Source organism: Cygnus olor, chromosome 11 (assembly GCF_009769625.2).
Source record: "Cygnus olor isolate bCygOlo1 chromosome 11, bCygOlo1.pri.v2, whole genome shotgun sequence".
Taxonomy (NCBI): Eukaryota; Metazoa; Chordata; class Aves; order Anseriformes; family Anatidae; genus Cygnus; species Cygnus olor.
In genome coordinates this window covers 3,720,546-3,745,659 of record NC_049179.1, presented here as the reverse complement: position 1 = coordinate 3,745,659, position 25,114 = coordinate 3,720,546, and the positions used below count along the sequence as shown (strand labels likewise).

The window sequence follows — 25,114 nt, the reverse complement described above, 5'->3', positions numbered from 1 at the left end:
TAAGTTTTCTAAATGAGTTTTGTAACATTTGAAGTGTCCTATCATCATATAAAATATACACACTACTGTAAATCTGCCTATGAAAAAGATACACTTCAAACAAAAACAGGTGAATGCTGCCTCATGGGCTCCTAACATCTACCATATTTAGCATTCAATTTTCTCTCGCGTTGGATACTATGTGGACTTGAAATTACCATGAAGGGATTGAAAATGTGTTATTTCCGCATGTCCAAAAATCTATAATGTCTACCTTTTATGCATGATTTTTTAGAATTAAAATAGAACATTAAGGGGAAGTCACAAACAATTTACTATCTTCAGCCTAGTGATGCCCATCTCCTTACACCTCCTCTACAGTCAGTGGCGAGAGACTGACCCATAAGGCACAGAAGACCAGCCACTGCTGGGTTAAAGGAGTCTGTCTGCCAACTTGGCTGGGAACTTCGAGACATCAGGCTCATGAGGATGGTTTGTTACTGTGGTCTTCACAAAAGCTATCAGAGAAGTTAGTCTAACAGTTATACAAGTATTCCACGTTTACATCATTTTCATTTAAAATATTATGCAGATTCTTGGCATCCTTACAGATCAGAGCTGTCAAAGCAAAGTGCAATGACAGCTGGATAACTTTTGGATGATACTGTAAACAGAGTCATGCATTCAAGATCTAAAGTCTAATCTCATTCCTTTTACATAAGCTACAGTGTTCAGTATTATAATTACATAGCAAAGAAAACCCTCTTTATAAAAGAAGCTTTCTGAAAAGTTAATCTATAACCAGTTTAACATTTGTTAAAGGATGCCCCTCGCAAATCTTCAATTATACAGCCAGCAGAAATGGTGGAATTACACGCAAAAACCACTAACAAGCCTCCAGCCTCCAATTCAGACACAAATATAGATGTTGCGTCAAGTCACAATGCACACATTTCATTCTGATAGCAAAACATGGCCTTTATATTTCTTCTAAAAGCTGCCAATTCTTGGTGCAAGTACAAATTTTTAACCTTCATCTAAACAATGTGTGTGTAAGTCTTAATTCATCATGTTACCCATCCATTTAATGTGCACATACTCTATGAATCATTAGAAGGAAACCAAACAAAAGTAGTACCAGTTGGAAAGGTGCAGGATGTAGGGATGACCTGGCAGAAGGAGAGAGTATGCAGTAAGGTACAAATGAAGCCAAACAAGAAAGAGGATTCAGAACCTGACGGCAAAGCCCCAGACAAGCACAAGTTTTAATGTAACGCAGACATACACCATTAACCATTAAAAACACTAAATCGCATAAACATAGCTTAAGACAAATAAAACTCCTTATTCTACAGTGTTATTTGCGTGAATGGGTCCAGTGTAAAATGCTATCCAGGGATGTTTCTTTTTCACTTGTTTAAAACACCTGATGGAAATATATTTTGTAAGTACATATTTCCTGTCTGATAAAATATTTTTCAGTTAGCCATATTCACATCCTCGCTACTGTTATAACAGTAGCACCATTATTTGGCAGTAGAATTTCTATGAAAACAATTTCTATATATTTGATTTCACACTAAAACTTCTGGAAGTGCCTAAGTTGTTTAGATTTCTAAGCTACACTGAAAACTGATCAAACTTAAGCTCCTACCACCAAAATATTGAAAAACCAATCAACTTTCTTGTTGAGATTATACACACATACATACAAAAAAACAGAAATCCCACCACTTCCTAGTTAGCAAATGATTTCAAGCAGCCAAATATGACTGGTAAGATCAAATTAAACTAATTTTAAATTGAATTAAAATTTAATCGAAAGTTAATTCCACCTACATTTCCATGATCCTAAATATAAAACCAAGTGACGTTTACCTACAGTAATATTTTTCCATCTACAAAGAATGTTTAAGAATAAACTGCAGGAGCAGAAATAGTAGGGAGCATATCAAAGTACTAAACAGAAATAAAAGTGATGTTAATAGAAACAAATACATGCAAGATTTTGACTTTGAAATAACTACATGTAAAAAATATATTAAATGGTGCTAGGTATAAGCAATTAGGAGATATAAAAGCACTTTCCTCAGTGAGAAACTAAACAACAGAAATTACGCTCATTACCACAAATCAAAAGAGAATTTTATGCAAAGTTAACATAAACCTGCTTTGCAATACAGAACATGAACTTAATGAAGGAGTAATGTGGAAATGAGCTTGCTTCCAAACTAATGTCAAGTTTAAAATATTACATTTAAGAATAGTACACATGGAGTTATTTGAACAACGCTAATAACATTCATACAGTATTTCACTGTCTAGATTGGCAATAATGTAATGTCCTTAACTCATACTGAAAGAGCTACACCGCTTTTTGTGACTTCTTGATACTGAAAGCTCACCTGTACAGTTGCAAAGGGGTCTTGGTTTGTCAGAGCTACAAAGGCTGTGAAGATAATCATTCCTTAATAGGGGAAGCTATGTCAGGACCTGCATTACCACATGGTGCTGCCCATTCACACTTCCCAAACTATCAGTGGAGAGACTTGAAAACAAAATGGCAAACTCAAATCCTGTTTCATCTTCCAGAAGAATGATGTTATTGAAAATATCAGTTGATGACTTAGAGTCAGAAGAAAGTTTTCTTAATTTAAAAAACATATCAAAATCACAAAATGTTATTACATTGGAAAGCTTAATTGTTAAAAATTGAAAGCCCAACAGTTTTCCTTAAAAGATGCACACCAGCTCCGGTAGGAGTAACACAGCTCCCTAGTGAACTATATTCAGTGATTGTGTTTTCTGAGAAACAAAAAGATGAAAAACTAAGCCATCCAGTCATTTCAGTCAGAAAGACATGGTCTATACTAGCAGCAAAAATGCGAATTGCATATTGGAAAGCCACTTCTTGCTAAGGAAAGAGTGGTTGCCTGAAAGACAAGGGGAAGAGTTGGAAGCAACACACAAGAAACCACGAATCAGAAGGAGCACTGATCCCTGGTGGACAGTGTGTAAGCTCTATCCCTCCAAAACATTCTGTTCTTATTCCTAGTCCAAGCCCATGACAAACTTCCTCTTATCTCTTCATAAAGTGCTGGAAAACCACCAGACAAGGGTCTAACTTGTCAAGGCAGAACTGATTGTAATCCTCCACTACGTCAAAATAATTCAGGAAGAACACATTATCTGCATAATTTTATTGCCAACAGCGCCCAAATCAGTTAAATTCATGACGACAGTGGAGTCTAAAATACACTTATATTCTCCTTTTCTTGGCAGTCTGGGACAATGAGCCTGGTAGATGTGTCTAAGCTCAACTATTTCGTACTTCAAAGTCTAATGATGCAGAGAAATCTGTTCAGGTGAAATTTAAAACCAAAACAAACCAACAACAACCAAAAAAAAAAAAGAAGGCAAGACAGAGATTTTCAAACTACTAATTCTGAACACCAACTTCTGGATGCACTCCCCAAGATGCTTGAAAATAATTCTCAGTAGTGACATCTTCCTCATGATTCCCACGGTTCAAGCACAAAATCTGCTCTCTCACTGCATTGCAGCAAGTATCCTGCTCGGAAGCAGACAGCAGAGGAAATAGCATGGTTTTCTGACTCTCCTCTTGTCTGCTCCCCACAGGTCCATGTAACTGAAATAGGAACTCTTTCTATTACTCTTTGGATATGGAAATGGAAGTGTATATGAAAGTGTCTAGTCTCTACTGTATCAGTAGATTTATCATTCACAGGTGAGAAATATCTTTTTATGCAGAAAAATAATTAATAGTAGTAATACAAACTGAAATTAAAATGAAACACGAACAATTATTCAAAAATAGTCAACTTAATGACATTCCCCCCCCTCAAGACAGGTAAAGAAATAAAAGCAAAAAAATTTAAAAAATAAAAAAATTAAATAATAATATAAAATTAAAAATATTAAAAATAAATTAAAAAAAAAAACAGCAAGTCTCTCTTATGCAACTGATTTGTTGTCCCTCCTGGCAAAATGGTAGTCTTTGCAGCTTACTCCTGTATCCAAAGAGAGCTTACAGATGAGCCTCTGTCAGAGAGGCCACCAAAAAAGATAGGCTCCTGTTAGACATTTCCATCAGACAACACATTTGGAAGCATCTCCTGAACTCCTCAGATTTACAAATGCATTCATATTAAAATAAGTCTAATTCTTATATCTACCCTATAAACAATTCCTTGTTTCAACAAGAAAGACTTGTTGAATTAATATCATTAGTACATTACTGACTTGATCATGACAAGACACAGTGCCAATTCTTCTCTTTGAGATGAATTATCTCTACCATCACCATGTTCTGACACTATGGTGTTAAGAATCAGGAGAGCAACAGCTGATAAAAACACTGTCACTTTCAAAAATCTCTCTTATTGAAAAAAAAAAAAAAGGATTTCACTCTCATGGATACAGAAATAGTTCTACTTTCACACAGCAAGACAATCTCCTATAGATGGATGCATATATGTACAAGATAATTTGACAACACAGAACCCAGAAAATTCATTCTGCAATTCATGGAACATGTTCTTGCTTATGTCTGGTAATCTGAATTTTAATTTAAACGATTCCATTTGCTTTCAATCATCACCATACTTACTTGACAGCCTGGTAACCCCGTATCTCTACCATACAGTGGAAATGGACCTCTATCTGAGGCTTTTCCTATAAAAGAAAGACATTTGAAATTAGAATCCTTTTAAAGTTGGTTGTGCATACATATATGCAATTCAGTATAAATGTATATTCTAGAAAATCTGCTAGTATCATAGTAATTTTACAAAAATTATGTTACATGAATACGAGTAGACTTCTAGATCTGTGCTTATCACAAACAGCACTACTGTAGTAGACTACATACCAGATTCCATTTCTTACATAGCCAATCAGTAAGAACAAACTACCGCCATCTTTTTGTTGTTGTTAAGATACCCCATCACTATGTTGAAATAATAAGGGCAAAGGCTCAATACAACTTGACTTTCAATATCAATGAGCAAAGGTTGAAACACTTTTAGACATTTCTCCTTCCTCCATGAAACTAACACATAGCCAGTATCATCTTAGGCGATTAATATCCTAAGCAATAAAATTTAAAAAAAAATACATAGCCACAAGAACAAGGAACAAAACCAAATTCAGAATGAAAATCACGTTAAACTTAAACCATGGTTGAATCATTGAGCTCTCAATACTCATACCCCTTAAATCCTCAAAAATCTCATCATATGTAAAAGAAATTCGTAGCTGTCCTCAGATGTTGCTAGATTATAAAACATCAGTAATATGTTTGCCAATTTTGAAAAACTACTTAGTGCTGCATTTGTTGGTTCGACCACCAAACTGAAATGTCTGTATATTAAACTACAGTGTGAAAGCTCTCCAGTAGAGCTCACAAGTTTATCAATCTTCACTTTTTTTTTTTTTAAACTCTCCACTCAATCATGTCAAGAAATCAGGCAGTCATCAAACATGCATGTAACAGAAAATACCAACTGCATATAACGCCCTCAATCATGACACTGAACCTAAGAACCAGCCCCCCCCCCCCCCCGAGTCTTACCCAAAGGTAAGCATTTAATAAACCATGCTACCTATCTATTCAAAACTGCAAAATATTTGAAAGATTTGAAAATGAATGCCATCTTAGCCAACGAGGAATTCCCTTTTCCTGGATATGTATGGCTATCTATGCTGCCCAGTCCTCCTAAGAAGAGCAAGCAGCCTTTCTTATACACGTCCACTGAAGTGATAAATAGCTCTGTCCTAGTGCATTGGCACTTCTAGAACAGGGCCTCATTTTCTTTTCCCGATTTTCTATCTTACTGCCAAAAATTCCTGTCATTTCATAAGTGGTAATGCTAAAGTTTACTGTTTACTTAAAAATGTTTACTGTTCACTTAAAAAGTACAGCTTGGGTAAGTGGAGAGTTACAGTGAACTTGGCACCCTTAGAGCAACATCTCTGCAAGACTCTGATCTTGCTAACTACACGTAGCCCGGTCAACAATAGCTTGCTCGAAAAAATGGCATTACTGCTGTAACAAAGGGAAGAAAAAAGTGAACATTTTTCTGCTGAAGCGATTTGCCTCTAACAACCACCGGGCACCAAGCAAATAAAATACCTAGCATGCAAAATTATATCAGTAGCATGAATCACGCTGTTCATATTAACCAAACTCAGCATTTTCTTTCCAGAAAACGAGAATCTTATATCACATGATAAACAACTTCAACTGAAGTATGCAGTATTCCAGGCAGGTTTTAAAGCAAGTATTTGTACAAGAGTCAATTACAGAGATTAGAAAAAAATGATTTAAATTATCATTTGTGTAACAAGACAGGAATTGCTAGGTAAGAACACACAAAATCATGTTATTTAAATTTTACCACTTTAAAAGTTTGGTAGCTCCATTATAAAGAAAGAAGCTGACTGTAATATCCCTATCTATGATCAACTTGGTTCTAAGAAATAATCCAGAGATGTCAAGGCTCCCAGATGCTGCGCTGCCTAAATATTTATCAAGAATTACTGCTAGAGCAAGTTAACATTTAACCTGTGCTCCAACAGCTAACCTTTTCAATTATTAGTTTGGAAAGCAACCTAGGATCAAGTACAAGACTGCATCCCAAACACATGCCCAGTACAAGCACTCAGGTACAACTCCAGCCTGCAGCAGTTCTGTGCCATCATTGCAGAAGCAAAATCTATGCCTTTCTTACAAAGCAGCATTGCTTCACTTGTCGTCAGGTTACATACACGTGGGCTCTATATGCCAGAGTTTTGCTTTCCATCCAGATTTGAATGATAGAGACACTGTTGAGTTGTCTGTATGTATAACCAACTCAAAATAATTGAGTTGGTTATATATACAAATCTTAAACTGCCCAGGTCAGCTCACAAGGCATTTGACTCTTTCAGTAACTTGGTGTCAGTTTGCCTTTTTATTTTTTTCTAGTAAATTTCTTGCTTTTTCAACAACCCAAACTTCCATGATCTAATTGCTACCTAACAGGCTTACAGACCAGGAACTACAGATTTAGAAGAAACTAAACCAAGAAAATCCCACTAAGTATTATAACCACACATATCTCCTAACGTCATCAACTTAAAACCGTGACACATTCGGTACCAATTCCAACATTAATAGACATTTAGTAAATAATTGTTTTCCTCCTGCAATTGCTTGTTTAAATATGATATGCTCACAACTTCATACAGCTTTTGAATACTGCACAAGGAACTGCAGTCCATCATAAATCTGTGTAACAGCTGTGCAGCCTAAATACTCTTAACACCGAATGAACTGAAACAGCAAGATGCAAAGTGACAGTCAACTGCAGACAGCACTACATTAACTCAGCTGAGGGCTGCTCCAAGTGAATGTGCTATAAATGCCTGCCAGTAGTAAAACGGCATTCACCCACTGTTTCTAGATAATGCTTGGTTTACGAGAGGATGACAGAACATAACTCTGCAAAAAATTACTTCCATTCCCACAGAATTAACCCTTTAGAGACTACAGATCTGTGTATTTCAAAAGAATGTATTTGCTCAGCAGCATGTAAAGTGCCAACATTTTTTAAATGAAGCAACGTCTGTCATCCAAGTATGAAATGAATGCCACAGTGACCACAGCTGGCAGCTGCTCCATTTGTCAGGCAAGAAGCATGTCTACCCACCTTGTACAGAGAATAAGTTTTCGGTGATTTTTGAAACACATTTTAAATCACACTTCTTAATCATTTCATCGCTGATAACACTTAACTGGTCACAGCAGACAGCCTGTCCCAAAGCCACTTTCTAACAGAACGTTCTCAATACCTCGGAGAATCCCCCCCTATCTGGAACACTGTTTTTGTTTCTGCACTGAAGTATTTCATACAAACACATGCCTGCACATCTCAGGTCTATGTTGACAACAGCTTCCTGGTTGCAAGGATAAAGAAAAGGACAGCTTTTGAAACACCCAAAAGAATTTCATCGTTATCATTCACTACCTTGAATTTTAAAAGATTCCAACGTGGCTAAAATGTTACCAAATTGGTGTTGGTAGATTCAGAGAGAAATCCATTTTTACAGTACTTTCTCCCACCTCCCTGCCCAGTAACTAAGTGTCTTTGTTACCCACAGAATTAACACATTCAAATCATTTTTTGTATTCAGATCCACAACAAGCAAGAAATTGCAGGAACTATACTGGCAGGTGCATATGGATGATGTAAGAAAAATGTTCAACACAATATTTAAATACAGTTTCCACACTTAATATTATTCCCAACTCATCACAAAATGGAAATAAAGTATGAAAAATATATAGAATGCCATCCTTTCTGCTTACAGAATAGATACAGTTTTTAAATTTTATTTTTATTTTTTTTAGCATTAAATAAGATTCTGACTCAAGAATTATTTCAGTAAGGTGAAAAAATTAAAATTTGGTTTAAAAAAAAAAACACAAAAACAGCCCCACTCCTAAAGTTTTGTTTCCTGCATTCTTACAGGTAAGAATGACACTTGCAGCCAAAAATTACTACTACATATCTAGACATTTCCCCCAGCACTGGGGGAATTATTTCTTCATTTTCCACAGGCCTCCTCATCCTTAGAGGATTTCACACTTCTAATATCTATATTACATCTTCAATCTCTTTCCTAATATTTTAAAAGTACACATTACATATACGTACACAAAGATTTCAAGCTTTTTTTCCTTACAATGCTTGTGACCAAAGCTTACAGAAACAAAACATATCTAAAGCAACACAATTTGAAGACAGTGCTTGCAACAAATGACCTCCTATTCTCGTCACAACAATTTGTTCAAGTATTATTGGCTCACGTGTGCCAAGCACACTGCTGGCGACACTGAAGATGTTTAACAAGCCAGTGCCAACAAGTGCAGCTGCTGGACTTGCAGCACCCTCCTCCTGTTCATCCCAAGCCAAATTACTCACTCGGCTATGAACAATGAAGCAGCAACACAGAAAAATGCCAAGTGCTAGTGAGATTAGTGATAAACTACAGGATCCCTGCAGAGGTCAGTGATTAGCAGGTCCCCGCTTGTAATCACTTTCCTAACCCAGCCTTTATCTCATCACACGCTCCATCTTAACTCAGTCTTCTTGTGACTGGAAGCAACTTCCCAATCAATAATCCTTGAACTCTTGGCAAACACATCCACACTGTCTTACCTCTTAATAAAGTAAACCTACAAAACATCAATTGCCTGAAAAATTTCAAACTTTGTATTGGGAGTTAAGATTAATAAGCCTTTCATATGTAACAAAATCACTTCACTGGAAAATCTCATAATAAAGTAGCAGATTAGAGGAAAAGTACAAACATTTTTAAGCAGGAATGCCATGCCAAAGTGATGATTAGCACTGCAGTCTATACAGGTAATCATAAGACTGGTGGTCTACATGGTTTAGAACAATGGATAAAAAAATTGCATGCTTATCAGACTGTAACTAGGGGAAAAATATGTTTTAGATTTTTTCCCCTTTTTCTCCTTACACTGTAACATCTTCTGAAACCAAGTTTCCCAGAAGGGAGGTGATAGCGTTAAGCAAAGCTTGTTTTAAATACTACAGATTGGCCCCTTACTTCCTTCTTTGCTCGAAATTTTAAAGGACCATGATCCTACAGAACAACTGTAATACTCCACAAGAAGTGAAAGATTATGATTTGCAATGAGATTTATTAAATTGACATGCCCAGCCTCAGATCCGCCAGAAGTTTCCTGTGATTCTCCGTGGCATACATTTTCTTTTGTAAAACAGCTTTATACTTGTATTATGCAGTTCTATTACTATCTTGTCTTATTTGGAGCAAATATTTTGATACCTTCCATGATGCAAAGTACGGAGAATCTGAAGCTGGAGTTACCTGGAGTCAACTTCCCATTATAACAGCTGTAATTCAGGAACAACGCTTTAGATAGCAAAAACTAAATTACTGCTTTCATAGACATTTGGAATGGACCATCTGGAAAAAAAAAGCATTTTTTTCATTGTGCTTTCCAAGGCTTAGGAAAGTTTACAAGTTTTTATACTTACAATTGTGAGGGCAGTTGCAGATGTCTTTCACTGTAAGAACTGTACTGATGGAACTGACCAGGTAGTAAGTCTGGGTACTTGAGACATTAAGCACAGAAACCAAGGGATTTCTCACAACTTCTTTAATGCAATAATTTAAAAAGAAATAATGTCAGTGTGTGAAGTGGCATTAAAGAACCTGCTGCACAAAGACATGCCTTTGACACTTTCATCCCATTGATTTGTAAGTACTTCTAAGAAAAGATGGAATATTTTGTCAGTTTGAAAAGCACTGCACAGATCTTATGCTACAAAAACTATTTATTAACGCTCACATGTACTTCAAATACACAAGACCTAAAGGCGGACTAAATCACACATGGTATTCGGACTGACCCTGTGAACTAGTAATTCATATGCTCGTGTCAAAGTGAGAATGTTTGTCCCATCAGTGGCTGATGTATGAAGGCTCCTTCCTCAGCACTACTCCTATCCCTCCACTCATGAGGCTGACACTGTGCTAAACAACAAATCAAATCTTTGCAATGCTGTAAGGGACTGAAGTCTGGCAAGAAGATACACAAGAGTAACTGAAAACAAGGGGGAAAAGAGGGAGTATAAACCTCTTAAACGAAGAAAGAGCTTTCTTCTTCTCCCCTGAGCATGTGTGCTATCTGTGAACCAAATAATTCTTGAATAGCATTAAATGCTTTCAACATTATCTACTTTCAATTTTCCACAACTAGACCTACCCTAAGCCTTATCTTAAATAATGTTACCGCTCTATTAACCTGTAAATATGCTATTCATAGACATATCATCCAGTGGGAGAAACACACTAACGATTACTACGCTAAAATTTTACTCAAAATGAAGGAAATCGGGAACATACGACACCCAGACCACCATAACCGAACGGTGTATGCGTGTGAATACACATACGTTCCACAGAAGTGACAGGAAGGTGTTTTGTACCCACCTCATCTGCCACCCCATGTATTCTAGAATATCCAAACATCTGCATGCTGTCTACTGAAGTATTTCTCCCTTTGCCATCTTCCTCATCTCATTCCTAAGGAATTGATTTAAAGTTTTCAGGCACCTAACAAAGTTACCACCTACAGCTAACTTGAAAAGCACTCCCTTCTCTGCTGGCATGGAATTTGTCCCAGATCTAAGGACAAAACTTACTCAGCTTCCATCAGTGACTTTGAACATCAGGCAGGTTCTTAAGTCTAAAGTGAAAAGGACTTAAAAAACATTATTTTTTTTTCTAAATTGGAAATTAACAGAGAACCCACACTTCACAACAGAATGCTACACCTGTTTTTGATTAAAAGACTTTGGTGACACTACATGCTACGAATTGCTTTTTTTTTTTTTTTAACGTAAGAGTTACTCCTGGAGGTATCTACAGCTCCTCTCACATCCAAGATCTATTCATTCTCATTAAACTTGACAAATTGGCTTTGTCAACAAAGAGTCTTTCTCTCCCCCCATTCTCTCTCCATAAACACATGCACAAATACAGTAAGCATTTATAACTGTCTTCCATATGACAAGGGGCAAACACATACAGTAGCATACTGTTGTACAAAAGTTTTGAAAGTACTTATTTGGACGACTTGCTCAACTTATCGATGCTTCACCCATCACTAGCAATAAATCCAATCCAAGCACAGAGACTGAGGTTTATAAATTGGGTATTCCTAGATCGTGGTCTCCAGATTAACAGTAGCTGCTGGATTGTAAAACAAAACACACACAAAAAACCGCACAACAAAGAAGAGCAGAAAAACAACAACAAACAAAGCACCCATGCTAAAATAGCATGCAGTTTTCTTAAGAAATCCAACTCTTCCCCCAGTACTACTATTTCACAAGAAAAGTTCTTCAGGCACCACAAAACAAATTATCTGTTAAAACAGGAGGAGCAAAGACTGTTTGAAATCGTATCAAACAGTTGAAGGAAAACATGTGCTCACTGTTTATTCTGGGAGGTGAGACAAGTAGCACTCTTGATAGAGAAAGAAAAAAACATTTCCATAAGATATCATAACAGTCATGGGAATGTGACTGAAGAAATGTTAACAATAATATCCCAGATCCAGACATAGCCAAGGTGAAAGCAAGTCCCATATTTAAAAACACCAAGGAACATGGTGTGCTGCTCAAAGTACTAAAGAATAAAACTTCATACATAGCAGATTTTTGTAAAGTACCTGACTTGATACACTAAAATATTTTTACCAAAAAAAAATAAAAAAGAATGACTCAATAAAGACGTTATTCTTTTAAAATAATAATACATTAAGGGATTAACAGTCAGGCACCAGACAAGGCTTTAGAATACAATTGTGAACAGAGAATCATCACTAAATATTTCTCAGTGACTTAAGCATGACTCAAAACTTGTCCTCGTATTTAGTGGTGATATTTCGGGGCTGTGTGTCAGGGCGTGTGCGCATTGTTGGTTTTTTTTGGTTTGTTTGTTTTGTTTATCTTGATGATTTAACTGAGTTCCTGTAAATTCAGAGGTGGTTGGCAGATTAAAACAACTGAAGACTGATACAGTGTTCTGAACTGCATTTTAGGAAGCAAGGTGCCTTTCTATTCAGCCAAGTGCAAAAAGACACGCACAGGACAGAGCCATGGGCCTACAGCCTCCTGTTTTCTCGCTAGATTTACCTTGGGGAGGAGGGTGCCTGCATGAAGTTGCCATGTTCCAGCATTTCCCTAACACTTCCTGTTGTCAAACCTCAGAAGCCTTCAACAAGCATACTAGCTTTCACAAATCCCACGGGGAATCTGCCCAGGCATTGAACAGGAAAGCTCAAATGGTTAACTTGGGGTTAGGAACATGTGGTAATGGTATCTTTAAGCAGGGCTTGCTTCACCTGCGTAAGGAATGGTATCAGAGAGACCTGATGGCAACAGCCTCCATACCTAACCAGGAGCTTACAAGACAGGCAGACAGCTCCTTCACTGAGGTACAGTGGTGGGAGATCAAGAAAACCCACACAAATGAAAACAAGGAGCAGTTCAGACTTGCTATAAACTCAGAGGTGCTGTGCATAGTCCACCCTTACAGGATTTCAAGGCATGACTGAAAAAAGTCCTGAGGAACCTGATCTGACCTCAAACTTGACCGTGCTTTAAGCAGGACAAGGATCTGGAGCCCTGCTGAGACCCCTTTCAATCCGAATGATTCTGTGATTTTATGATTGCTGTGATCACCTTCTCTTAAAACAATAAAAAGCAAAGAAGTCAGCATGAAGGATTCCCACTGGCTTCACTAGACATTGAAATGGGCCTTGCAATGACGTATCCGTTTTGTAAGTGATCTCATCCACCCCGTAACCCTTGATTCTGAAATCCTGCAACGGGCAAATCCTTCCAATTTCCTTTCACTCAAGTCAAATTTCTTCTGCTCCTCCAATTCCTTTTCTCAGCTCCGCCCTGCCCCGACAATGACTTTATACTTCTGTTCCTGTATTATTTTCTCTTTACCTCAAATCCCGTACTTAATTTTTCCTCAACAATACAATGTAAGAAAACCAAGCGAATTTTAAGATTTCCAATTGAACTGAATTAATTCCCTTACTTCATTACACCATATAACTTACTCATACTGACTCTGCAAACGCAGTCGTGGATTAAACCAGACTTGTGTATTAAACCATACCAACTTGCAGCTCCATGTTCCTTTTCTGCCTTGAGAGCTCTCGAATATCCATTCTCTGCAGCAAGTTTGGTCATTTCTGCTATGCTGTGTGGAACAGCAAATGACACTGAATAATGACCTAAACTATTCTGCTCAGAGCAAGCCATCTGAAAAAGAAAGGCAACAGACAGGACTACAACTGTTACTGATATATGTAGGCCTCCCCATTTTTAGATTAAAAATTGCACAGTAAAACAGACTGAGAGGCATTCCATGCTACAACTATATTTTAAAACTCTCACTACTTCTACATTAATTTAATTCACATGTGTATTCTAATACAAAACCAAAGTAGTACTGAGGTCATTTAAATGGTTGCACTTTTACTTTTAGGGTTATATTCACAAAGTCTATTTTAAGAACTGCTTTGGAAGCAACTGATGTTTTATGCAGCGAACTGCTATTTTCCCAGATGAATAGAATAGCCATTCTTTAGCTCACAGTTTCCATGACACTAAAAACAAAACACTCATCGGCACCAACTTTGTGTTTGACGGTAAACGCAGCTGCAGCTCACAACAGCTCACAGTGTACCTCAACCCGCCTCTAGTGAACAGAGGCACCGTATTTCCCCAACGCAATTTCATTGTTTTACAGACAAGGCCTTTCTTGCCAAACTCAAACATTTCAAACCCTGCTGGTATTCTGTCTCGAAATGACGAGTTATTCAGTTCTGTGAGTAGTGATACTAATGTGAAGTTTTCCAAATTACTGAACAAAGTATATAACCAGAATCAAAAACTTGGGTAACAGGCACTGTTGCCCCTAAAGTAATGAAGGAATTTTTAGCCTAAGAATGACAAAATTCCCACTACTGCAATTCAAATTCACTTGTTTCAAGTGAAATGCTGAATAAAAATATTGAGGGGACCATTCTAAATCTGGTAAATGGAACAAGTCACCTGGCAGTTCAGCAACTGGGAACAGAACTCAGCCTTCAGTCCTGCTGCTTTCCCCTACAGGAGCTCTGAAGTGCACACACATCTTCAGAATGAAGGATACCATGAGGAGACAGTCTGCTTCTTTGGAGAAGACTCCTATTAGCTAAAAATCTAATCCTACTCCACATCATACAGCTCTTCATCTGCTGTAGATTTAGCTTAAGTACATTGTGACTCATCTTTTCACACCATGTAGCACAAACCTTGACTCAATCACAGTTGTTTGATTCTAAAAACCATGTTGAAAACAGGAGCTAAACAATTCTCCATATTTATTACAAGTATTTTTAGGCACCAATTCAGTAAAGCAATTAAGCACTTACGTACTTACAAATATATGAATGAACTAAATTCAGCAGGGACAGCTCATATCATTTAAACTATCCACTTCTGAGAATATTGGTGGACTGCTGACTGATTAGAGAGAAATCTGGCAGGAAAATAGGATGTGTCATCTCATTAAGTCTACTCAAGGTACTTCTAAAAAAATTCAATGTAACATATCAATAATAACCATTTTACAACTTAAGGGAAGTGCTATTTTATTTAAGACAGAAACTAATGGCTTTAAAAACTTACAGACCAAAATCCATTTCCATTTTTGCCATAAAACACAGTAATAATGTACCCTCCTCAAGCAAGGAAACAGAGTCCTGGTCACACCATGGCGGCATGTGTATTCAAGAACAAGAAAGGGGACAAAATTTCCACCTGTAATGTTGAAATATGGTGAAGAGAACTTTCCAAAGAAAGGAAAGAGCGGGCATGGGGGCTTCCTCAGCCCATGCAGTGCTATGCCTGCCTCCCAGATGGCCATCCCCATGTGGGGCAGGAGCACGTCACAGGCACTACAACAGACGCAGGGTCCCAGGGAAAGCATCGCCATTGTTACATAAATAAACCAATGGGAGCTGTAAGCTAGAGGCATTTCCTCCTCTCAAGAGGAAAAGACTCCCCCCCAACCATGTTCTGCAAAAATACATAACAATAGTGAGAGCTATTAAATGATAGACGGACTGTAGCAACACTCATTAATGAATTGTATCAGCAAACCAAAAAAAGAAAGCCTCAGCGCTCTTTACACCCAAACCTCTGACTGCAGCTTGAGGCTGAGCAGGCCCCTCAGGATCAGCGTTACAGTGGCTTCCTTTCAGAGCCCAGGGGCAGGCACATCCGAGCTCTACTCGGTACGTTTCTGTAGATGGCCCTTCTACTGAAGGCCTGCTGGACTTCTGCAACACCCTTACACTAAAGCATTAACAGGACTGGATCATCAGTGTGCTCCCTACAGGCCACCACAGGTCACAACCATCAGAAAAGCGATGCCTGCTTTTGGAGCTTTTCCAGAAGATAAATCAAAACCCCCCCCACACACAGTTTTCTCATTGCCAATGCAGTACTTGCAGATTCCCAGAATATTACTACCAGTGTAACTACTAACTGTAAATCCTACTAACTGGAGTGTAACCTATGATGCAGGTAGTCATTACTGTAACCTAGGTAGAACAACCATGCTATTTTGTAAATACAGTCCTGTAGAAATTCCTTGGTGGGTCAGCAAATACCAATACAGAACATAAAGACTGTCTTTAATGTTTCAGTTTTATTAAGCGTTGGGTGAGGCTTTGACTCTTACTTTCCTTGTGAAGCCAACAAGGAGATGAGAAGTCCAGAAGCTGGTAGAAACAGTCAACTTCCTTTACTGGTCCTGGAAAGAATTTCCTCATCTCCAGGTTTTAATTCTTCAAATTTACAGCAACACTGGTACATATTTCCCTATCCTATTGTTTCCGAACAGTGACCCATAAATTAGAGGGATCCAATAGCCAACTGGCATACTAGATATGATGCTGTGCTTCTCCTAATTCCAATATGGACGAAGGTAGCGGTGTTGATTTTTTTAAACATTGAAAGCCTATCCTGTGTTTTCCTGGGATTGTCCATCCACAACTGCAGTGGCAAATGAGAGACTTCATAATAAGAATACAACCAATAATTTCTTTAAGTTCATAGAAAATTCCCACCTGGCTGTGATTACCACACACTGAGCCTGTTATGCAGGAGGAAGATGAATGAACCCAGAGCTTTATGCAGTATGATGTGCAGCATGAAAAACTAAAAGAAACCCTGTATCTTAAGCTAACTCAGATTTTAAAAGGTCTATAGTCAACGATCCTTTTTATTCCTCCCTCCTCAAAATGAACTACTTCCTGGCTGTTTACCTGCTGAAACTCTGGATGATGATTAGAGACATTAAACTGGGATGCCAACCTGTGAAGTCGGCAGTGGGGCATGTAGACTGGACAGACACACAGTATCTATAAACAAAGCCAGTATCCCTCTTCCCAAGTCAGGAACCACATCCTCTCCATGTGCTTAGGTACTTACCTCAAAAGCTAATTAAATAATTAACAAATTCATACACATGTGATAGCAGTTCAAAGGAAAAAAAAAAACAACAAACACAGCTATTTTGGATAAGGAAGGTCAACTATAGAAGATTTCCAGACAGGCGTTTTAAATGACTCTCCCAAACAGATATTCAAAAGATGCCTGCTTTTCAGGCAGCAAACCACCTGATATTATTTGGAGTATAACTCAATCACAAGCACACAGGAACACGAAGCCACCCTTTGTAGCTCTATCTGAAATCCTAAATGTGGATTTATGGCCCTGATCCTTCATACAGCTACATACGTGCTTAACGGGATTATGCATGCTTCAAGTCTCATAGATGGTAAAGTATTTGTAAAATTCAGAGAAAAAACTTAGGCACACAGATCATTCAAGTACAAAACATCAGACTTGTGCAAATGTTATGAAGCATAAATAAAAACTAGTACAATTCCCACTGTATCAGATAATTACTGATATAAACAAATTAAACTATTTTAACAGCATTTTACTTGCTTATATCACAAAAGACTTCATTTTTTTTTCCCTTCTAAAAGAAAACAGGGTATCATCAGAGCATCACCAAAGTAGCAGAATGTTAATTAGAGAAGCATTCATTTTGCTTATGATAAAAAAAGCCATCATTATTCAGTAAAATAACAGAACTGTTTCAAAGAGCTTTTTTCACATTATCTTCGAGCCTTATGTATTTCTAGAACTGGAGATACACTAAAATATTTTGAAAAGTGAAACCAGTTTAGGTATTATTTGAACAATCATGTATGCATGTGTGCACATGGAACAACTCCACCTATGTTTTAGTATATCCAAAACAGTTCACCTGCGTATATGCAGTTTGACTGAGATTTTACTTGCCTGAATAAGACACGTTCTTTGTTTACTACTTTTTATTCTTTTTTTTTCCTCCCCCTATTACAGGCAGGAAATAAAAAGAAATGCAACTCTTTTATGTAAAGTAAATCCATCTGGATGTTTGCTGCATCCTATATTATAAACTTGTGATCCCCAACCGGAATGAGTTATAGTGAAGCTGCAGGCAAAATTGTCTCCATATACCACAATCCATTATCCCTGTCAAGTTAATGTTCCATGTTGAGCCATATGGCATGGGTACACACTCAACAAAGGAAATTCCTTAAACTTGTTATAATCAGCACTTACAGTCGTCCAAAAAAACTGACATAAACAGCTTTATTGTGTTTTGTGCATTTCAGTTGATATCCATGACAAAAAGAGGAAGCTTCAGGAAGAAGAGGGAAGGGTGGAGTGTGGGGGGGTAAAGTTGCAGTAGTAAAAGGGGGGAGGGAGAGAGACTGTACATTTCATAATTACACATTTTCCTTAGCAAGTGATTTTCAATTACAATGAAGCTCAAGGCTCCTGACACTGATACACTGAACCAGATTAACAAATAAATGAAAACCCCACCTCGATACCTCATATTCAGTGCACTTCAGAAATCCTATAGTTTCAAAGTGCCTGACTCACGTAAAGATTCTCAATTTAAAAAAAAATTTGAATCATTTTTATTCCTGACTTTGGAGAAAAGGTTTTCCTTCAGCTGTTGTATAATTACTACAAATTTAACAATCCTTCATTAACAATACAGTAATTTAACTAAAATATCTTTCTATGCATTAAGCATAGGTCACAGATGAATTAAGGACTCCCAGAAGCCTCTGCTACCTGGCACAACCCATCACATCAAGCCTAAGTCAAGGTACAAGTAGAGCAGAACTTCATTCCAGCCCCCGCAGTGACAACAATAAAACGCTGAGAAAACACACTATCAAATACTGAACTCAGCATCAATTTCTGTTAATTACAGCCTTGTCAGCAACGTGATTATTCAAACAGCTCATGCAAATGTTAATGAGTCCTTATTTGCATATTTATTTTTTCCTTTGTTGAAATGTCATTGATTATTACATTCTACAATGATGAATGCTGCTGATGATGTGCTCTGATATGTAATTAGTCATTAAGTGGAATGAATAGATCAATTATGAAAAAGGAGTGAGATTAAGAAATATCAAACAAGACCGCCCAATGTAACTATAGAATTTTTTTTAAAGGAACTAAAATAATTTCTTGGCATTTAAAGTGCAACATCAGTAGTTTTCAATAAATAAACTACTACTTTTCTGAGGTTAAATAAGATCTTCCACATGCACTGCTACTTTGATAATCTAATTACAATAGCAAAGTGCTTTTGTAAAGCAATAAGAATTCTGCAGAGTAATACACAGGTTTGGGGGGCTGGTTCGCCCTCATTTTTTTTTTTCTATTTTTTTTTTCGGGTGGTTTTGTGTTCCCCCCTTCCCCCCCCCCAAGCACAACACAGACTATCTGGTCTTTTACCAGAAATGAAAAGAACGCGAGGACTTGCAGCAACTCCACTTTGTTCTGAAGGCAAAGGTTCGGCTGCCTTTTGCGACTGCCTGCTCTAACTATCCAGCCAGCACTCGCTATTTGCGGATGAAGGGGAAATAGGAGAGAAGAGGAAGGAAGAAAAAAAAAAGCCAACAAAAAACCACATTACTGCAGACCAGATGGGAACATTCCACATGACCAAACCAATCAATCACCTCGGTGGGGCGCAGGTGCAGCACAGCCGTGGAGCAACACACCATTTCACAGTCTATCGGGCACAAACACATGGTCACCAATCAATGGCACCCCGAGGACCTGGGGGGGCTCTCTCGAGCCTTACTGGTCCATGCCTGATGACTTCATAATCACACATCATTTCATTCACTGGAGGATACGAACCAGCATTCTAATAACCTTCCCTGGAACCTGCCACGTCGCGCATATTAATAGAGCGCTGGGAGAGCTGCGGCTGCCTTCCTGCTGCAGCCCGAGCAGGGCGGGTGAGGAGGAGGCAACCTGGAGCTGAGAACTTCTGCTTCAGACCAAGATCAATGGCAACATTGCTCCTCTCGCTGAAATAAACTGTGTATAATGCTCACGCCTTCCGCACAGCAACTGTTAAACAATAGGAGGCGAGCCGAGAAAAAGGACATAGCAGGAGGAAAATCAATGGAAGAATGTGCTTCTGCATTTGGCGATGTGTTAGATAAAATTCTGCAACGAGCAGAACCCCCATTAATGAAAAAATTGAAGTTAAAGCTATAAAGAAAATCTACATGATTTCCAATATGCCTAATGAAAGAAAGGGTTTCATTTCTTTTTGAAGCAAGCATCACAGATGAGGTTTAAAGCAAGTACAGAGAATTACGCAATTTGACATGTTCAGGCCATATTTAGACTTGAATCCAAGCACTGTTTTTGACTAGATTTTGGGAAAGTTTGCAAATTACAAATGTTCATTTGCATCTGTATTCCTGATGACTTACGAGCGCATAATACACATTACCGAGAAAAGGATATGGAGGGATTTTGGCCAGAGTTTATCACACTGTAACATTACATACTGTCACTGTTAAAAAGATACTCAGGAAACAGATGTGATAGAGTGCATCACCTCTTGCCATTACATTTTGCTTTGGGGCTAGAAGTCCAATGAGTTACAACTGAAATGTAAAAAAATTGAACTATTAATGTGCTGTTTTCAGGTGTAGAATTCTGCAAGCACCGAGGTAGTTCGGACTCAGCCATGGGATATCAAAGCCAAGAGCTTAGCCTTGTTTTTATTAAGTTGAGTATATAAACAGCAGAGACTCTGAATTATACATTTAAATCATGCAAGTTTGATGTGCAAACCACATCAACTTTTATGCTTTCAGGCATAAACTGCTGGGAACTACTTGGAGAAATAACTGAGTCCTGTAGCCCAAAAACTGCACGTGACAAAAAGGCAGATTCAGACTCACTGCTGTTGGACAGCAGAACACACAAGGGTTAAAGAACAAACACGAGTAACATCAAAGAAATATTCACCTCCTTTTGCAGAATATATGTTGACCAAGAGCAGTTCAGGAAGTGTTCCCTCTCACCAGAATACAAAGCCCATTAATCAATAAATCATTAAATTAGGGTCCTGATGCCCAGTTCTATTCTGGGCACTTACAGAATGCTAATTACTGGTGTAGCTGGGGGAACACACACTGTTAAGACCAGAATATATTATTTAGTACAGTAAGTTTTAGACTAAATTCAGCTTTTTATTTTCAAAGCCAGTGGGGAAAAAAAAATCAAAAACGCAATCTAATGAATTAAGTACTAATATTAGTCACACTTCATATGCAACATGAGGGCAAGCTGATGTCTGTGCTACAAGACTTGACATTGCCTTTTCAAAGACAGAAACCTAACAGCTGGAGACATTCACAACAGAAAGGACTAGGAGAAATTTGACAAAATCTCATCCAAAATGAAAAAAAACACACCACGCTTGAGAAAGCTTGAAGTTACCTGTCAACATTAAGCACTAGGGAGAACAAGGGGACAGTTAGCACAAGTGTGCAGGCCAGTCTGCGCATCTCACCTGTTTTCCCTGTGTGAAACACTACCTGAGCAAACCCAAGGAAGCACATGCAAACTGTAAATCCCTGTGCTTTATTGCTTCTGTGTCAGCAGTCATAGGTACACCCAGATATTAAACCTCCTGTGGTCATTAGACAAAACTGAGCCTCTTTTCTCACTTACTAAGGTGGGAAAGGAGTGAGGTTTTACTTTTGCTTGTGATATTATACCTAAAAAAGTTAAGACAAGGTGATGGCTCAGCTCAACACACGGAAACTAGAGCATAAAAGATAAGATTTGTAAGAGAAACTTCTAAAGAAAGAGTTCTATAAGATAGCAAAAGGTACTAGTACTTGCTAGTAAGAGGATTTCTACGAAAAAAAAAAAAGGCATGAAATGCACCGGAGAAGAATTTAAGTGAACTTCTGAAAACAATTTAAAAGAAATGCATGGCACAAGTACCAGGAATCCAAATATTCAGGATATACAAATTATAGCATAGACTGTAAGGACATCAAGAAAACAAAAAAGGATTTTAACTAGTTTATTCAAATAAATGAGGGAGCTGGATTGGAATTTTAATCTGTAAACAAAACAACACACAGTTCCTGAGACATTTCCTAGAGCAAAGGGCTCCTGTGAAGATGTGCTTATACTATGATTCTTATCCCTAAAATATAGAGAAACAAAACTGAGCAAAACATGATATATAACTCACAAGTGTATCATATATAAATTAATAAAAACTATTTTTAAGATGCTGCTTTGATTTATTCACTCAGTAAAACTAGAGAAGCAGCAGCACTGTGTTTGGAAAACAGAGACACAAGTTAATGAGTAAAACAGTTACCAAAATTTCATCATGGGAGCATAATGGTAACTGGCTACACAGTTAACACGAAACAGCTTTCTGTAAGAAGCATTCACTTACAACACCAGAAATACAGCAAAATTAGTATTTATAATAGAGGTAGAAATGTGCCAGAACTAGCTTATGACAGTCGATAGCTAAGACAAAGAATTTTACAATTTTGTGACTACAAACGGGTTAATAAGACAAGGTCAACATATATATTACCATTATAAGTAAAAGATTATCATTTGCTGGGTATTTAAAAAAAGCTTTACAAAATACATACAACAATTAAAATGACAAAACAAAACCATAGCTACAATTACATATACATTTCCCTCAGTGAATTCAAATCTTAAATATTCACATCCAAAGAAAATCTGTAACATTACTAAGAATGTTCTTTAACTACTACAGAAACATACAAACCCAGTTAAAACTAACGCTTTTAAGTTTAGATACGAGCTACTACTTCACTGGTCCCTTTTACCTTATCATCTATACCAACATTACTCAACTTCATCCATGGTCAACAGAAACTACTCATTTTCTGTTTTACTTAACTGCATACCTTACAGTCAGCTGTTAGTATCAATCTGTCTGATTTCCATTCGAGCCCCACAGCTAAATTCATTACAAAAACAAAATAAGAGTATTAAATCTTGGGCAGGCATAACGGGCTTTGATTTCAAAATAAGTATTTCTATTACTCATCACACTGCACTTTCAGGTATTACATACAATTTTCATACCAATACAATTTCTTCAGTGTGACACAAATGACACATACTCAAGAGCTGTCACTAACCGAAGTAGCAGATAATAAAAAAAGCTTAAAAAAAATTAAAAAGCTAATAAAAGCAAAAACTTTTAATGAGAAAGAAACATTCCGGAAAAGGACTAAGAAAGCATCCTCCATCAGTTAAAGTCTCATTGCAAAGAAGAGTTGAAATTACACTGAGACTAATATAAAAAAAAAGTAAAAAGTACAAGGATCATTTTTTTAATGTTTTATTATAATATATACTGAGCTGGTTCTTAAAAAGAGTTGATACCTTTTATATTCTCAACAAAAAGAAGGATTTTTACATTACAATAAATATGGTACCTATGCTAATCAGAGACGTTCCCTATTTGAAGGCTGTTCTTGGTAATGAACTTTTTTTTTTTTTGGAATAACTATCCTTCTTATAGAAAATAATAAACACAAACAGTAATAGCCCTGAAAAAATAGGGAGGAAAAAAAAAGTCTGTGGAAAAATGTTTATTTAGATTTGTCTTCCAAACCTGAAAATAAGTGATCAGCTCTTCTGGCAATGCTTATTTAAGCAAAAAAATGAAGAAGGGTAACAGGACAGAAAGGAGAAAGGCAGCATGAGATTTTCTGTGTGCTAAAGTGGATGAAATACAGCCATCCAGTAATTCACAGTTACATTTCTGTCCCCTTTTTAAGTCACTGCAATAGTCTAGTCAAGAAGAATAGGAGGATTTTCTTAAAGGGAGGGAGTAACGAAGGCAAACAGCTACCTCTTCCTCCAAAACATCATAACAATAGATATTGAACATGCTACAAAGGCAGTTAGAGACACCGTTCTTCACTGATCACATACGAATGATAAAACAACAACACATACATATTGTCAAAAAGACAATGAAAAGCAAAGAGGAAGGAAGGACAGGAAAACAAATAGAATAAGTAAGAAAAAAAATGAAGAAAACTCAATGTTTACTTGCTCTTTCCTAAGCCTTGCTGCTGACATACTGTTTCTGAAAATTTGCAAAAATAGTAAAGATGCATCTTACCGTAACAAAACAGTTAGTGTATCTAGTGTTAGACCACTGAATGGGAAAGCTGAAGAACTGGATATTAATTTAAGTTTACCTGTTACAAATTTTGATCCATTTAAAAAACATAAATTGCATTAAATACTACAAACATCAGGCTACATTTTAAAAATCTTGCTTGTACGGTCCCCCAGGCTCCCTATACCAAATTAATGGAACACTTTATGGAAACTGTTGACCAGATACCTATTTAGCATCTTGAAACTTTAGTTTGTATCACCAGCAGTCACTAACCCCATCTTATAGGCCAATACAACCAAAGAATATCCAAATTCAGACACAGTCAGGAAAGCCAAGAAAATTAGTACTTTTTTATTATTATTTTTTGTGTGTGTTTTGTTTTCAAGACAGAAAAGAGAAAAAAGGCAGGAACACATGTATTAGATAGCATCCTGCAGTTACAACCACTTCACATGATTCTTGTAACAAATTAAGCAAAAAAAAGTTTAAAATGATACTGGCTTTTTAAAGCCAAACTGATCCTTTTTGTGCCTTACTTCTGATTTTGGTCAGCAGTAACCTTGGCATATGTACTCATATGATGCACCTCCTCTTCAAATTTTACTTCTAAACGTAAAAATAAAATGTGAAAAATTTTGGATTTAGTACTTTCTAAACTGGTCACACAACAGTAAGCTCAGATGGCTAGTCAAACCAAACATCCCTAGGGAGACAGAGTTACCCTTGAGGCTTTGTGAGCAGAAAATCTTGAGGCAAAGTGATTCATCATGTGTGGCAAGATGACTGTGACATCTAAAGCTTCTTGCCTTGAGCAGCATGGTACATGCTACAAGGGATCACACGCATTCTGAAAAGCATCCACGACACATCTCTGAAGCCTCAGTAAAAAGGACATGCT

At 37.3% G+C, this 25,114-nt stretch overlaps 1 protein-coding gene across 16 annotated transcripts in view; it reads right to left on the bottom strand.

The window, feature by feature from the left end:
• The window catches only part of TCF12 (transcription factor 12), a 162,701-nt gene that overhangs the window by 64,880 nt on the left and 72,707 nt on the right, over positions 1-25,114 (bottom strand). For 15 of the 16 annotated variants that reach the window (XM_040570446.1, XM_040570443.1, XM_040570444.1 and 12 more), the window contains one exon: positions 4,610-4,674. In XM_040570446.1, coding sequence (XP_040426380.1) covers positions 4,610-4,674 — 65 coding nt within the window. Of the gene's footprint in view, positions 1-4,609; positions 4,675-19,717; positions 19,737-25,114 lie in introns of those variants that run through there. The other variant, XM_040570454.1, reaches the window with a different exon arrangement.